At 41.7% G+C, this 17,586-nt stretch overlaps 2 protein-coding genes across 6 annotated transcripts in view; one reads left to right on the forward strand and one right to left on the reverse strand.

Moving 5' to 3' along the window:
• Window positions 1-5,589, forward strand: part of KLHL29 (kelch like family member 29) — a 390,114-nt gene extending 384,525 nt beyond the window's left edge. For all 3 annotated transcript variants that reach the window (XM_050316135.1, XM_050316136.1, XM_050316137.1), the window contains one exon: window positions 3,268-5,589. In XM_050316135.1, coding sequence (XP_050172092.1) covers window positions 3,268-3,451 — 184 coding nt within the window. In that variant the 3' untranslated portion in view covers window positions 3,452-5,589. The remainder of the gene's footprint in view (window positions 1-3,267) is intronic.
• An 8,353-nt stretch (window positions 5,590-13,942) lies between these two features.
• ATAD2B (ATPase family AAA domain containing 2B) overlaps window positions 13,943-17,586 on the reverse strand; it is a 73,920-nt gene continuing 70,276 nt past the window's right edge. For all 3 annotated transcript variants that reach the window (XM_050316133.1, XM_050316132.1, XM_050316134.1), the window contains one exon: window positions 13,943-17,319. In XM_050316133.1, coding sequence (XP_050172090.1) covers window positions 17,278-17,319 — 42 coding nt within the window. In that variant the 3' untranslated portion in view covers window positions 13,943-17,277. The remainder of the gene's footprint in view (window positions 17,320-17,586) is intronic.

A 17,586-nucleotide genomic window follows, 5' to 3' on the forward strand; every position in this document is an offset into this window, starting at 1 on the left:
CTTAAAGGGTGGCTACAAGGAGGCCTCAAAGCTCTCTCTGGGCAAGGAGCCACAGGGAGAAGGGGCAACATATACAAGTTTCAGCAGGAAAAGCTACGTCTTGATATAACAATTTTTTATAGCAAGATCAGTCATTCCCTGGAACAACCTCTCCCAGGATGTGGTGGAGTCCCCTTCACCAAAGGTTTTCAAGATATGATTGGACAGCGTGCTAGATAACCTCATCTGGCGTCCCTTTCCCACAAAAGATCAGACCAGATAATCTTTTAAGGGCCCTTCTAAGTTGGCTATGATTTTAGGGTTCATTGATTTGCTTTGCCCATCAAGTGCTTTAACAGGCAGCTGTCAGAGAGGAATCCTTTCTGTTGTTTGCTCAGGCTGGGCAAGGAATGCAAGGTGGATAGGCAGGGAAGAGATGTAAAGGGTGTTTAGATGTTTACAAGCACACCTACCATGGACAACCAGGTCCCCACCGGCCCTTGGCATACCTTGGCCTCATTGGGATTTTCCTAGGAGTGTGATTCATAGCTCCATGGAGGTCAGCAGATGGACCAGACTAGCAGTGTCGCTGTCAGGGGATAGTCACAGTGTGATCCTGTGGCGCTGTGTGTGGTTTGGGAAATGAGGGACACCCTGGCACCTCAGGTGAACCAGCCCTGGGGCAGGAGAAGCCTCTCCAGCAGACAGCAGTAATTACCTGCCGAGTAGAAAGTCAGGTCATTAGCCTGCAGGGTAATAATTTGCTGAAATGTATTTTCCTGGAAGGAGTGGCTGAAGCGACCTCCATTTTGATACCAATTACCTTCACCCTGGGAGTTCTGCCAGAGAGGTGGAGGTCTGGCTGTTCCTCAGCTGGGGAAGTCAGTGCCCCAAAGCCACCAGAGGGTTTGTGTCCCCACAGCAAGGCTCTGTGGCACAGAGCTTCCTTCCTTCCTTCCCAGGCTCTGACAGCCTGTAATCATTTCATCTCTCAGGATTAATGGCACCGAGCAATAAACTCACATTCTAATTATTGTAATTATTTCTTTCTTTGTATGTCAGCCTCGGTAACGATGTTTTTACAGCTGATGGGATGGAAGGGAGAGGATAAAAGAAATATTGTCACAGTAATGAAGAAAGAGCAATTCCACTCACTTTCCTCAAGGTTTTAGAGCCCAGTTGAGTTTCCTATTCCCTAAGGTCCCAGAAATTAGCAGTGATTGTCCTAATACTGCAAAGTAGCAGCAATCTAGGACTAAATTCCTAATTATCTTAAGCACCTACCTGCGACTTTAGCCCCAAAGATGACTGAATGTCTTCAAAGTCCCCTGCACACGTAAGTACCTGCTGCAGACTCAGAACTGTCCATTTCTCCATAGCAGGAGCAGCTCCCTGCTTTGCTTAACCTCAGGCATGACTCACAAGCCAAGTGTTGTGCCAGTCTCATCTATGGGAATTGCATATGGAGGGGGCAGAAGCTCCTCTAATGACCATGTAAAATTCATACAGTCTTCCAGAGCATGGAATTTCTTCCCCAACGTATTAGCACCATGATGGGAAGCTACAGGACTGAGGTGCTTGTCCCATCTGCTGGGCAGGAATTTCTTCCAGTGCTGGAGAACAAGAGCAACGTTTCCCCACCCACTGTAACCCCAAATCCAGAACCCTGGGCTGGGGAGGAACCCAAACCCAGATCATTTTTGGGAAGGTGTACTTGGCTACTGAGCTGCTCTGTGGCGGCAGCTGCTCTGGCTCAGAGGAGCTGCTACTGAACGTGCCACAGAGGAGACTTCACTAGATGAGAAGTGGGTGGCTAAAATACTACGTGAAATACAAACAGCAATCACTATCCCATGACCTCATCTCTAAACTCTCATCCTGCTGGTTTCAGCAGCCCCTCCACCAGACCAGGGCTGTAGAGCTTGGGGTAGGACCATTGTCCCCCCTCCTCAGATTGGGTTTTGCAAGCTGTAATTTCCAGCCTGTCTTGCTTCTGAATAGTAACTTGTTCCAGGACAGAAATGGGCTTCTCACTCCTCAGCAACTATCCTGAGTCCAAAACTGTGGTTTAATGTGCACATTTGTCTGATTTACTGTGTTGGCCACCTGTGCCTCCTCCTTGCCATAGGGACTGAGTCTTGGCAGGAGTTCCTGCTGGGCAGTGCCTCTCCACCACCAGCCCTGGTTCTTTTGGAAGAAAGCTCCTTCTCTTTCAAAGCCATCTTTCAGGATGACACTTGCTTTACTCAAGTCCTTATTCTTCCCCATTTCTCCCTGACGTTTCAAAAATAATTACCAGTAGTTCAGTAAGTTCATTAGCAAACTCCCTTAGGACTCTGGGCTATGTATCATCCAGCCCTGCTGATTTGTGGATAGGCTCTAATCAAGTGTTTCAAGTCTCTCTCTCCTTCCTCCTCCTTTCAGATTAACAGTTATTTTGACAAGATTCTCATTATTTCCTATTTCCTTGTGGTACCCAGGGACTAGGCTTATTTGAGTCCTCACTGTTGTCATTGTGAGTTTATTTTTAACCTCAGGCTCTGCTTCTCCACAAGGACATCAGAGTCTTGTGTTCTTCAGAAGCACATGGCTTTGTCGGTGCCATTTTAGTCTCAGTTTGTCCTCTGTCTTCCAGCGCTCTCTGGCTTTTGCCATTATTACTTTATATCCTTCTTCTTCCCCCTGCTCCAAAATTAGCCATAAGAAATTACTTCACTTTTACCAAGCCTAGAGGATCACTACCCTTGTTAGATCTAGGCCACCTTCTTAGCTGCAATTAATTTATCATTTTCCCCTCCCTCCTTTTCCAGGCTCCCATGGAAGCATCTGAAGAAACAGAATGGTTGAAGGGGGTTTTCCCCATTTTGCATCATTCATTGATAATTAAAGGACTAACCTGAAGCAAGGCTTTATTCCACCCAAGGAGGCAGGGACCCCAAATTGCTTGGATTGCTTTTGCGTGTGCACAGTATTACAGGGATGCATTGTCCTGCTGCTGTTGCTGCAGATCCCATATGTGGGCTGGAGAAACATCTTACCTGGATATATTTCTGTTGTTTACAGTAGAGACAACATTTGCCTAGCTGGCAGGAACACAAAAAGGATTAATTTTGGGGAGAGAAAGGGAGAGGGAAAAGAAATGCTCACACATCTTTATATAGATAAGAATAAAAGGTATATTCATTGTTTACCCCTTCTTCCAAAAGACTGGGTTTGTTTTGAGCCTAAAAAGGAAATTGTTCAGTAGGACCACTAACTAAAACTTACTTTTTTTTATATAAAACACAGCGCTGTGGTTCTGGATGGAAAAATCTATGCCACTGGTGGGATTGTCAGCAGCGAAGGACCTGCCCTGGGAAACATGGAAGCCTATGACCCTAAAACAAACACATGGACACTTCTACCAAATATGCCCTGCCCTGTTTTTCGACACGGCTGCGTAGCAATCAAGAAGTACATCCAGAGCGGCTGATGTTCCCCAGGAGGTGGATGGAGAACTGTTTGTACCTGTTGAAAGCAGGCAAGAGGAACACTATTACTTAAGGAACAAAAGCAGCAAAGCCAGCCAGTGAACATATTGCTCTAAAGTCCTGAATAGTGTCTACATTGAATGTAGAAAAATCATCCTCACCTTTTGGTGAGCAAGGAGCAGAGAGCTCCGTGCTATGTAAGATATTGTAACTTAATAATGCAAGGGTGTCACTAGATGTTATAGTGGCACTTGTTCTGGACATCGGCTTTTGGTCAACCCAGGTGCAATAGAATTTCTCATATTTTTTAAGCTGGGGAAGAGAGGAAAATAATCTGCATTTTACTTTAGAGCTCAAGCTTGATTCTTAAAATAACCATGCAGGTTAGTTTTACTATTACACTTTAGGCATCAATCTATTTGAAAGGTCAAAGTGTCCTTATCACTTTGATTCCTACATTTGTTTTTAACAAATACATGTTTTTCAATACCAATGACTGAGAGAAATCTTGTGTGACAGATGGCTTATGTTGATGTCAGTCTTCCATCAGATCAAACACTTCTTTCAGTTCTCTAGAGAAGAGCCCAGATGGGGGGTGAGGTGGGGACTGGGGAGAAGAAGAAGAGCCATTGGTAATAAATTCCATGTAAAATGATTTTAAAAGGTCTGTTGGGCTGAATGAGTTTCTGCTCCAGGTGCTGCTGGTGTGGGCCCGTGTGGCTGTGCCCACAGGTGGGGGCGGGAGGGCTCCTAAACCTTTTCCTCCCGGTTTCTGCTGATGCATTTGGCAGTGCTTGATTCCCAAAATGGAAAAGGAATTGATTCCAGAGGTGTTCTCCTGATAAACCCACTCTTCACTTCTGGCTGGAATCACAGTAAAACACACAGCATGGTGGGGGTTTTCCACGTTTTCATCGAAGAGAGAAGACGCCTCCTGTGGCTACACACTCGTTTTGGCTCTCAACCAAAATTCCTTATGTTGGGATACATGCCACTATTTTTTATGTAAAGTCTGAGAAGTTTTTTGTTTTACTTTATTTTTCAAGTTCCCCACTCGGCGTGAAAACCTTTTAATTCTCTTATTTACAGATTTTAAATACATGAGTTTAAAGCCCATGGTAGAAAAATGCATAGACTTAAGCCCAGTGTAAGAGACTTCAAATTATTACTATGTAGAGTTGTAAGTATATGCACAGCACAGGGGTTATATTTTTATATATATTAAAATATTGTCTATCCAGAGAGCATTGTGATGTGGAAATTCTTTATAAATTTATACATAAAAGGATCAAATGGGAGATGGACTGGGTAACACAGAGAGGGGGCAGGGGAAAGAATCTTAAAATTCACCAACAGGAAGCAACCCCAAGCTAAGGATTGTCTGATTTCTTTCCAAGGAGAGGGAGAAAAAAGTTGCCATACTTGCCTTTGCAGACTCAAATCCCAAATGCCATGCCAGTAATTCAAGAAGGAGGGTCCTGTACAGGGCACGGGTGAGATCTTGCATTCAAAATCTAGCTGAGTTTCATACCAAATACAGTAGCCTTTTTATACAGAGGGAGGTCTGCCTACAGCTTCGGGGAAATCAATGCAGATGGTTAGCTAATCATCTTATTTTATTAATAATCATTTATAAAATAAAAGAAAAAAATTTGTATCTTGCAGTATTTAAAGAATAAGTGCTCGAGTCAGCTGAGTCAAGCTATAGGGTGACTCAAGTCTCTCATTTTGACAGTGAGGTTCCAGCCTTTGTTATGCAGTTGTTTTATTTATTCTTTAAAGAAAAGAAAAATAATAAGCACAACAAAATTATATACTAGTATGTCATTTAAAGTATTTATGTCAAACAGGGTGCAAGTGTGAACCTACAGATTGGAGCACAAGTTTCTAACTGCCTGGGGCAGGACTAATTTTAGTGTTGGTGTGTGTCTACCTCCAAAGGAGGTGCTACCTGTCAACAAGACCGAAACATATTCGACATTTCCAATTTAGCTTATTTCTTCATTTCTCACACTGGAACAAAACTGGCTATTTCTGTGAATAATATTAAAAACAGGGTTATCTGTAATGGTATTGTATATAGTTTATGTTTACTGTTAAGTTCTTGTTATATTATAATAAATATATTTATAGATCTAGATTCAGCATCCAGATTGGATTAATTTTGTCATGACTGATCAAGAAACAACACTGCACAAATGGGGACTTCATGTTTCATCCCAGCCATGGATGAAAATGTGTTCATTCCATCCAACTAGCTTCTCTTACAAATCCAAAAATTGATTACTAATACTTAAATGCTCAGTAGCTTCCAAAGTACTTCCATTCTCCTTTTGGAAAAAATTCTTAGAAGTAGTTTTAGATTTTATTCAGCAAGACTGTTTCTTCATCTATTTTCCCAAACGTACTATTAAGTAAAGAACAGAAGGACTCAAGATAGTTTAGGAAACTATCTTGAAAAAAAGACCCTGATAAACAGCTTTTTTACTTTCTTTTCTAAATGAAAATTGGGATTTGTGCCACACTGCTGCTGCAATGTCTAAGAGATGAAAGCCACATTTGCCCTATGGTCAGAATTTCTTCATATCCAGCGTGGGAGCTCTGTACCTCACTGGATACAACATTCAGAGAGCACTTCAGTGCAACTGTTCATGGTTTCTTTGATGTTTCATTAGGGTGTCATCTGGTAGTTGTAAAACTGGATATGGAACAAAGATGAGCCAAATATAACTAGTCTCAAATACCACCGCAGCGGAACATTTCAGCCAGATCTTAGGAGGTAATATCTGTTCTACACATTAACAGGAAGAGCCTAACATTTATTGAAATTGTCTCCAGTTCTTACAGAGTATTTAAGAGCATGAGCTGCAGATTTTAAACATTTTAGTTTAGGCTTAGTGGCTCAGGTTGAACAACCTGTGAAGATTACTAAAAGCCTTACAATTCAATATTACAAAACCACGCTGCAATAATCGAGACCAAGTGGGGTGAGTTGCCAACCTTTCATCAAGGCTCTGCAAGGATCTCTTACTCAGCACTAGTCAATAATACTTGGTAGGATGAACAAGACACAGGCTATTTGCTTTACTTGTATGTGGAAATTATTTTAGTTCCCCTCTGGGAAGTTGGCTGAGCGCTTTTGCCAAATGAATCATGTGCACATATCTGCTCAGAGATTTTTCTTCTTAAAAGCTTTAAGAAATTCAGGGGACAGGCTAGCTCAGCAGCCTGATAATGATAAAAACTCCTTTGTTCGCTGCTGTGGCTCTCTCCTGGCTCACCTGGGAAGGAGAGTGATCTCCAAACGCGGTTGCTCACTGTGTGCAGGTAATCACCTACCCCTGACAATTCACACAAGTCATCCACCTTTCTCCCATTGTTTCATCCAGCAGCAAACACACTGTACTAATAAAACCTCAGCCACCCCGTCTTTTAATTAACTGCAGCGAGGTGCTAAGGCTGAGCTTAGCACAGTGCAAGCGGAGCAAGCTAATTAAGAGCGTTCGTTACACTTCAGCTTGCCCTTGGAGGAGTCCAGGCAAACCCAGCGCCAGCACCCGCTTTCCGCAGCTGCAGGGATTATCCAGGAGAGCAGCCACAGCTGCGCTCCTGCCTGGCTCCACCAGCACCATCCGCTTCAATCAGCAGAGACTGAAAAGGCACAAATGGCTTCAGGTACTCGCCCAGCTTCTCGTGAAGGATTTCTCTGGGGGGGGGGGAAATGGGGAAACAGATTCCAAAGCTTTTCTCAGCTGCCTCAAATGCAAGGGCAAGGTCTCAGAACCACAAAGCCTCCCTGCCACCACTGCAAAAGGTGTCATGGAATATGGGATAAACCTACAAACAGCATATGCAGGCAGGAGATGGCAGGCCGCAACCTCTGCCAGGTTTGTAGGAAGGGGCTGACTCTGTATCTCTACCTGGACATTTTTACAACTTGTCACGGCTAATACAAGCCTTGTAAATTGAACGAGACCCCTAAGCTCACCCCTTACTGCCTTCCTGCCCATCTTAAGTCAGCCCCAAAGCAGGAGCTGAAGCATGCTTTCAGCTGGACTGGAGATGCCAGCAAGTACAGGAAGGCAGCAGCAAGTTCCCATTGCCAGCGAGTGTTCTGGGTTGATAACTTTAGACTGCAGAAAAAGCCAGGAAGAAAATGGTCTGGAGCGAAGCAGATGGATGCGTCCCAGGCACGGTGTTCCCATCACTCATTACATTAAGCTGGACAGCGATACCAGAACAGAAACACCTATTTTTCCTCTGAAAAGCCAAGCTGTTTGAGGCATGATTAAACACTCACTGAGGTTAGAATTCATGAAAGCAAGAGCTGCCATCACGGGCTCCTCAGCAGAGCTGTGGAAGCCTGGAAAGAAAAACCAAAGTGGCAGACTACCCTGAAAAACTACTCTCCCTTTGCTGGTGGTCACTGGAGTTTTTTCTTTTGATAACACACACTCCTTGTACTGTCCTGTTTCAATGAACAATTTCTTTAAAAGTAACAAATTCCAGTTTTCTGTTTCCAAACAAATTCTACTTCAATCAGTAGCTGCTTTACACACAGAACTAAGTGTTTTGGCTCAGTTTGTACCTGGGAAAAAAAAAGCTCCAGTGCTGCCATCAAAATCTGCCTCTGAATTTTTCATTAGTGGTGGTCTGTACAGTGAAGGTTTGAAATGTTTCCTGCTGCTTCTAATTTGTTGGCTTTGAGCAGCTTTCTTTTTTCCTCTGGAGTTCATACACACCCCAGATCTTACACAGCAAGATTCACACTGGCAAAATACACACAGTATCAAACTCTTCCGTGACCTGTCTGGAGAACAGCACCAGTAACCCAGGGTTTTGAACAGCCTGAGAGGCAACTTCAGCAGGTAGTTTGTAAGCAAATTAACACAGAACTAGGAACTGTGGTGACAATGGGGGCTAAGCTGAATGTTGCCTGAAGTCATGCAAACATAGTCAATACAAACACCTTTTCCATCATCCAGAATCGGTGTCCTTTCCTCTTGTTTTTGTGGCTAAAGAGCAGGTGCCCACCTAAGGTCACCAGTGGCACTCCTACACAAGCATCAGCTTCTCGCCTCATTAAAAACAACACACATTAATAATAGTTTTTACAGATAGAAAGGAACAAATTCCTCTCCACATCTTGGCAACTCAAGCAAAGCAGTCTCTAAGTTCTATTGGCCATGTCCTTGTGCTGGTGGACAGCATCCAAGTAAGGATCAGGGAACTGAACAGGGAAGGGGATGCACCAAATGCTCCAAGAGTATCTCGAGCATTACACTCTACCTGAGCCACTGCCCCTCCACTCAAGTAACAATCACCAGCTCTCACAAAGCAAGCCTAAACTTCCAAGCCCACTGGAATATCTGTAGCCACTGTTTCCATTAAAAGAGATCATCTTTTAGTAAGTTATCTGTTTTCCTGCCCGGTGAATGCAGAGCTCCGTTACTTATCGACACCAAGTTCAACTTTACCTGCTTCAATTTATGCCCAGTTTTTCTGCAAAGCTGTTTATGTATTGGAACGTGTCAGGCTGAGGAGGTTGGGGCTGTTCAGCTTGGACAAGAGAAGGTTGTGTGGAGACCTCATAGCAACATTCCAGTACCTTAAGGGGCCTGCAGGGCAACTGGAGAGGGATCCTCCATCAGGATCTGCAGTGCTAGGGCAAGGGGGAATGGGTACAAACAGTAAGAGGGGAAATTTAGGTTAGACATTAGGAGGAAATTCTTTACTGTGAGGGTGGTGAGACACAGGAAGAGGTTGCCCAGGGAGGCTGTGGCTGCCCCAACCCTGGCAGTGTTCATTCCAACCCTTAACACTCTACTATTCTATGACAAAAATGCCACCCACAGCCTTTCCAGGAAAACTGAAGAGTGGAAATGTGGCAGCTTGGGAACGGCACACGTTTCTGTTTTCTGTTTGGCAAGAGGTATCTCTCTATGGAGATTAAGATGTCCAGACTGCTTATTACCTGGAGAGAATATTAGACTTCCCTACAGGATAAGGGGTTTTGAATTCCAGAGGTAACCTAACATTCAACCACCTCCAGAAAGCCCAGAAGTCCCTGCCCTGCTGACATTAATTTTTAATAATGTGGGTATTTCAGAGAGCGCCGATAATGTGACAGTTATCAAAGGGCAAGTGAAGTGACTGGGTAATTACAGGGCATTCACCTGACATCAAGCCCAAGTAAAAATGGAAAGATGATATCTACCTAAACTGATCATGAATCAAAGAGATAAGAAGAAATACAATGATTTTCTAGAAAATTGGCTGTATCACACAAACCTGATCTCATTCTCTGACAGGATTACACATTTGATTGATAAGGTAATAGATTTTCAAGCAGCATGTGACAAAATACTTCAACTTTCTCACTGCACAGTGTTCAGACAGCAAATATTAAATGGGCTAAGAATAGGTACATTAATTGAGGAATATCTAATCTGTTCGAATAATGCTCAATTTGGTACTATCAGAGTGTTTCTAATGGGGGAATCCTCTTCTCCCAAAGTTCTTGAAGGAAAACGTTGACATAAATCACTAGTCACAGACGTGTGGAAATGAAGATTAGCTGAGGGATAGGTAATGGGGACTGAACAAGTCATACATATGGTGCTGGCTCTCTGGCTGGCTGGGACCCATAAAACAAAACTTCTTCTTATAAAGCTAAGCAGTTCCTTGGGGAGGTGGGAACGAGGAAGGTTGACATTCAGGATGGAGAATTCCCTCAGGAAAAGCTGAAAGTCGGAGAAGCAACAACAGCTCCCAGCCCAGTTTCATGGTATAAAAGGAGTAAATTGATCTTGGGACGTGTAAAAGAGGGACAGTGAGTACGAATCAGTGCTTTTTGCCTCTGCAAATGGCACTGGTGGGACCTATGCTGGAATACCCCATCAATTTCCTCTGTGAACAAATGTTATAGAAGATGTTGCAAAATTGACCTAGTGCAGAATAGAGCCACAAAATTGACTTAAAGGCTGGGGGAAATGCAGTGAAAGCCATAAAGAGCTCATTCTCTTCAGCAAAAAGAAGACTGAGAGGCTACTTGATCACAGTGCATTAGTGCCTTTGTGGGGGGGGGAAAGTAGGAATGTATGAATAGTCTAGAACACAAAGAGAAGACCAGGAGCAGGGCCTGGAAGTTGAAGCCAGACCAAAACAAATGAGGAATGAAGCACGTGTTGGTACCCATGAGCTTAACCACTCGATGAAGAGCTCAGAGAGCAGGGCAGATGTGCTCTGCAGATCAAGACTAAATGCCTTCCCCAAAAACACTGTTAAGCCATGCAGATGTTTGCAGACCCTGTGCACGCATGAGATTAAATCACATGTGCCACAGCATCGGGTTCAACAAACCAGTGCTTTCTGCCAGCATTATTCTCCGTGAATAAACCCAAATTTTAGCAACAAATTGCTAAACATTTAAATCATCATTAGGTGTCAAGCTCATTTCCATTTCCAAAATTTATTCTCATGTACTGAAAAGATTAACACTGTAAAATTTATGCTCAGCTTGTGCTTTCGTGGCTGTCCTCTGAATCTTGTGAAAAGGAAGCTTTTTATTTTTAAAAAGCTTTTTGCCTTCTGGACACGATTTACATTTTAGAGCAAGGCTCTGAAGCACTCTAACCCCAGTATAAATGTGAGACATTAATTTTAAACCAGTTGTCTCTCCAGTGCTTCATGAAAACACAGTCTTACATGCTGTATTTCTGATACTTAAAGTGTCAATAAAAACCAGTAATTTATTACTAAACTGATATTACTAGTCACATACAATATGTAACTATCCATGCTACATTTCCTTTATCTCACCAAACCTTTCGTAATGTCACAGAGGATGCAGTGGGCATCACTTCAAAACTTATGGCAGAGTTATGTTCATTAGATACCCAAAACACACCGGCAGTTTGTCTTTCCCTATCACCAAAATCAGGTGTCAGTGTTCTCCCAGGCAGCCTCTGCATACAGAAGGGACTCTACAAGATGTAACAAAGTCAGCCAGACCTTTACAACAGAACTGTAGCTGGGGCTCTGGAGACAACAAATAGGTCTTAACTGAAACATTGTTTTCCTTCTACAGTAGAAAGATTCCTTTCTTAGAAAACTAATTCAGTCCAAATTTAACATATTTTCTAGGATGAATTAATCCTCTATATTCTCTTTTACTTCCTTTGCTGAATTGGTACTTAAGAGGCAGCCCTTTTCAAACTTCCCCAGGCCTTGCTTTCCACCCAGTCAAGAGTCCCAAAGCTGGCAGGTCATCTACAGACTCCTTACTTCCACACAGACACAGTCAAGCATTGCTGGGTTATAGCACAATTCAGATTCTACACTGATGCAAAGTTCTCATCATGATGTAATTCATCTCCACCAAAAAAACAAGGATGACAAATGGTGTGAGCACTCCCAGCAGCCAGCCAGTCTGAGGGACCTGTACACTCCTCAGGCGTTCTCTGCCAAAATCCTGAGTGCTGAAAGACAGAAGCAAACACAGAGAGGAGTCCAGCAGAGCAGAACCTGCTCCACCTCCGCTGTCCCCCAACACGCCCTCAGCGCTGCTGCACCGACACCCGAAAGCAGAGCCTGAACAGCCTCCCCCTCTGCTCCCAACCTGCCCCAGCCTTAAAACTGCATGTGAGGAGCCTTCCAACAGCCCTTCACTCCACATCACCTTTGGCCCCTGAAACCTGGAAGCAGCATTTTTCCACACCAGCATTCCAGGTCAGCAAACCCTAACGCGAATGGACAGGTTTACACTAACGTCCCACTGAAAGTGGTGAATCCATTTTAAATCTTAGCAGCTTATCTTATTTTTAAAGGAAAAAGACTTCCCCTGATATCAAAGTAAGGCTCAATATAGCATAACACAAATGCAATTCTAAAATAAATGGAATTTTGAAGCAGTCACAACCACCTACTGGCAGTGGGTTCAACCAAAATATCCTCCCTATGCAAATAATCACACTGCAAAAAAATTACTCACCTAGAAATGGAATGAGGCTAAATTAATTAAAGTTTCTAATCCCTCATTTTTACATAATAGTTACATGACCACAAGTGATGCATAAAAGGAGGAGGGGGGGGAAATGAAGTGTTTGGCTTCATTAATCAGTTCGTAAGTTTACTGATTTAGCTTGCAGAATTTATTCACATGCAGTGCTAGCTTAAAATCCGATAAATTAAAAGTCCAAATCCAAATCCTACCCAAAATACAGAACAAAAGGATCCCATTTTTAATTTATTTAAAAGTTACCTGAAAAGTTTATGAAGGAAACAGAGAATGTGCAGCACTACAAATTAAGGAAATACGGGAAATTGCATTTTAAAACCACATTCAGGACAGAAAACAACAGGAGAAAGCAGCCTTAAGCAGTAAAACAAATAAGAGTGTTGCACAAGCCTCTACTAAGGCTTTCTGAACAACCAACCCAACTGCTTCTCACTTCTCATACTTTTAAAGTACCACTCCAAGTTCAGTAAGCATCTCTCCAGGAATCCTTTGGTCTATTCCCAAAGAAAGCACATTTTTGTCTCTTTTGCCTGATCATTTTTAAAGCCACTGTCAGAAATCAGATCTGAATCTGTTCCCTGTTAACATGGCCATTCACAGTCCTGAAAGACAGAAGGAGACACAAGACCTCACACCCTACATACTTTATTCAGGCTGCAAAGCTCTTGGATGGTGCCACGTGTGGTGCTGGTGCCTGCAAGGCCATTCAGATCAAAACAACCCACCTGCCCACGCTGATACTAACTAAGCCCAGGCTCTCACCCATCAATGTCATTATCGTGTAACAGATATTAAATGTCATACCTAAATGTGCTTTCAAACCTGCACATGAAAGTGGAATTGGAGACATGAAGTAAGTTACTACTGCCCTCTTCCTCAACCGCTCTTTTGCCCAGTTTGAGATACACAGAAAGGAAAAGAGGAAAAGGAGCAGGTGTGCTCCAAGTCCTACACCTCAAGAGACCACAAGAGATCTATAGAACAGCTCCTCACACTCTGTTCCACGTGGCATACATCACTGTATGCATCCCAGGCAGTCTGTAAGCCCTGGATAAACTGCTGAGTAAGATGCAGCTGATTCTTCACTTGCGTGATCTCCAGCAGCTTACTCTCTCCTCTGCATGAACTACTTGGGAAGCAAACCAGCAGAATTCTTAGATATATTAGAGTCCATCTTTAAAAAAACAAAAGAAAAACCAAACAACCCACAATAAGGAAGAATAACTTTGATAAATTTGATAAATAGGAAGAGAGTGTTTCCTTAAAAACCCTCTAATTAGAAGCCATTTCTCTAATGGACAAACACTGAAAGCAGAAGTTTGGATTAAACCGCTCAAAATAACTAAACAGCAAGACCCCAGAGGGAAACATCTCAACTGTGAAATCAAAGCAGGTCTGGTAAGGAAAAGACTGTTATCAGCCAGGAGGCAGCATTTCTTTTAAATACATTCTTGAAGGAGCTAAAGCTGTGTTTTCTTGTCATCTTTATTCAAGTATTTCACAGCAGTTATATTACAAATTACAGTAAAATGTTCAAAATCTCCAGAAGTTCAAAAAAAAAAATTAAATAACTTACTTCAAACTAACGTAAAATGAAGTCAAAAATGCAAAACATCAATTAAAACACAGTTCTGAATAAAACTATAGAATCCAAAATATACCATAGCTGATGAAGGAAGTCTACTTAATCCACAAAGTAGACACACGTTAATGAAAACAAACAGGACGCCCCAATGTCTAAATAACCCAATGTACAAGATACAAAAGATGCAAGTACAAGCCCAAATTCAAGCTTATGTTGTGATTACAAAATAAAATAAAAACAAAGTAAATGACTATCAGCTGCAGGACCTGCCACTCAGGAGACTGAAGGCAAAACCAGCACTGACCCACCAACTTAATCAGAACACAAAAAAAAAAAAAAAAAAAAAAAAGGAAGACAAGTTATTACAAAACCCAGTAATCCTATAAATACATTGGCATATGAAGAAATCAAGTAACAATACAGAGGACACAAAACAAAACAAAAAAATAATCACAGGTGAGATTCAAGCTTGCAAATACAATTAACTCCATAGCCATCAACTTCACCCAAGAGCAACTCTGTCATTCCAAGACAGCCCCTCCAGCCCCCCAGGGAAACCTCCTTCCTCCTGGTCGGCCACGCTCCATCAGCCCCAGCACAAGGACTCACACAGGAGTTTATTTGCAATTTTCACAACAAGAAACAAGGAAGAGAGGTCAATTTGTACAAACTCTTGCCAGTGCTATGTGGCAAAAAAATTAAAAACATACAAAGAGTAAACAAGTTTAGACCACATGGATAGATTAACAGCTGTTTAAACTCTATAACCACCAGACATCTGTAAAGGAAAACAAAAACTGAAGTGTGGTTATTTGGGCTAAGAAGGCGAGTATATCATTTTAGGTAAGCTGTCCACTAGAACATCTGATATCAGCTACTTTTCTCTAAAACAATATGGCAGCTCCTCAATTAGTAAAGTTGCCTCTTAACGATTTTTCCCAATCAACAACTGACAGTAAAAATTTTCCTTTAGAAACCTGACCTTTTAGAGCCATTTTTAATGACAGGCATTAGCTGAAACTTGCTTTTCACGCTCACTGGTGACTAAAATTCTCAACTGTTTTAGTTCATATAAATTTATTATCTTCTTAAAAATGAATGCAGTTTTATCTTCCACAAGTGCTGCTATTACTTGAACAAAAACTTCTTTGAGTAAGTGAAACTGGAATAAATATTTTTAAAAAATTCTGCAGCAAGAACCTGAGACTTGCAAAAAACCCTTTTATCAGAAACTTGCTACAAAAAATCTGCTACATTTCATTTAATCAAATCTTAAAGTTTGTAACAATTTCCATCAAAATACAAAATGCTGTTAATGTACCAGACACATAAATATCTCAAACAGGTATGATGCTAATAAATACTAAATGAAACATGGAAAAAAATCCCATAATCAAATCTGAGATCAAAGAATCTCATTTAAAATGTGTTTTCTGCTTATTTTTGTTGTTTTTAATCGCACTTTCCCACCTAAAAAATACAGTTTCTGCATGGGTTGCATTTAGGTGTAACTAGACATACATGAACGCTTAAAACCTTTTTCTGCCGTTAGCTATGAAGAAAAACAGTGGCATTCAGGGGAGAAAGAGATCCAAGACAGAATTATGTTTAACCTTAATGTACAAAGCACTCTGGATCACTGCAGTAGCCCAAGGCCCACATTCTCTCTCTGCAGCACTACACTGGGATGAGCCGTAGAGGTGGAGACAAGTCCCTTAGCTTCGGTCTGGACATGGGAGCAGAGTGATTACAGTCCTCCATGAACACTGTTGGTAACTAAAATACAAAAAGCTGAGGTAGCTCAGTATCTCTGCAGTAGTCTGTTTTCTCTAATTAAAAACTAATCACACTGCATTGCATATTTGTGGACAGACACTCCTGCAGCTACGTAGGGACAGTCACAACGAATGGTTTACGATGGGAACACCAGCCAACTGCTCTACAACACTTTCCACGTGGGTTCAAAATAAATCAGCCCAGGTGATGTTCTAACTCTGAACTTGTGATGAAACACAAGGGTTTTTTCCTTGGAATTGCCTAGACTTATTCTCTCCAGTTGCCAGAGAGGAAAGGTGTTGAACCACACAGTTCAGACCCAGAGAACCCCGGTCCGAACAGATGGATTCCAAAGGATGTGCTCCAATCCCCCAAACAGTAACAATGCTTTGCACGGAACGACTTGTGACACCTAATGTAAGTTTTATTTTCAACTGAGGTTGGGCTCCAGGACTTTGACCAACTCTAGTGTCTTACCTGCGCTGCACAGTCCAAGCTATATTACAAACACACAACTTCAGAATGAAACCTGCCAGTATTAACCTTGCTTTCCTTAAAGAACTCACACTGGAAAACAAGGAGATGGTGGGAAAATGCTTCATTTCTAGCAACACAGAAGAGTTTCACTGTGTAACTTGTTTTTAAAACAAATATATACCAATGAAAAAGGAATTTCACCATTTTGGTAAAGTATGTGGCTTTTTCAGTGTGTCTTAGTTTAGTTCTGTAGAGTAAGACAGGCATTATAGAACCATAATACTGGTTGCCATCCAATGAAGAGAATACAATTCATCCTTTTGGAGATCTTCATTCTGCAGACAGCTTTCTAACATTGCCATTTGCTATAATCCAAACAAATTGCTTAGCCTAATCTTTCTCACTTGACTAAAAGGCACATTAAAGGCAGTTCTAGAGAGCCTCATCTTCAAATTACTGTACATCCAGTTACTCAAGATTCCTACCACAACGCATCACTGCCTTCTTTAGAACAGATTTGTTTTGTCCGTTACCCCAGAGAAGAGAAAAATTGAAAAATAAAAATTAAAAAAAGGTTGCCTGTTTAAAAATATTCAACTTAGATCTGCTCTTTCCAGTCCTCTTGTGTGTGTTGGTCTTCACTTTGCCCGAAGTTTTCCCCAAAGATAAATGCATGTAGAGTGAACAAGAGCAGGAATGAGAACAGTTTCTGTAGCACCAAAAAATCTCCAAGCTGTGGCATTGTATTCTTTATTTATATCGGATACAACTATATGAAGTTCTGTTTGGTTCTTGTAGGCTGGTTGGTTTCAGGTACCTGAGACAATAGCACCAAATTCAACAGAAACAAAAAGAGAGAGCACTTAAGACCAAGGCTCTGCACATACTTGGTGCAAATGGAAACTGAATGGCTCAGAGGGCTGCTCTCCCATGAGCAGTTTGAGAGGATAAACCCACCCATCTTGACAAGTTCACAGGAATGTTTCAAACACATGAACTGTTCTTTCCATCTCCTGCAAGAGACACAGACCATCGATTACACATAAATATACGAAGACAGAAATAAAGTTACATTATGTAGTTGTATTCACTGTTTGTTTTTTTTAATCTGAACAAATAAATAATAGGAAAATAGACATTTCTGTTTATTAGCTGCTATCTGCTAGCAAAATATAGTATAAGAGGAAACTAATTAAAGATGTATTAATGCAGAAAAGCACTCTACTATGACAGTCCATGAGAAAATCGAAGCTTATTAGGGTCACTTATATAATTAATGT

The sequence above is a fragment of the Myiozetetes cayanensis genome, unplaced genomic scaffold, assembly GCF_022539395.1.
Source record: "Myiozetetes cayanensis isolate MyiCay16 unplaced genomic scaffold, myiCay2020 scf2-11, whole genome shotgun sequence".
Taxonomy (NCBI): Eukaryota; Metazoa; Chordata; class Aves; order Passeriformes; family Tyrannidae; genus Myiozetetes; species Myiozetetes cayanensis.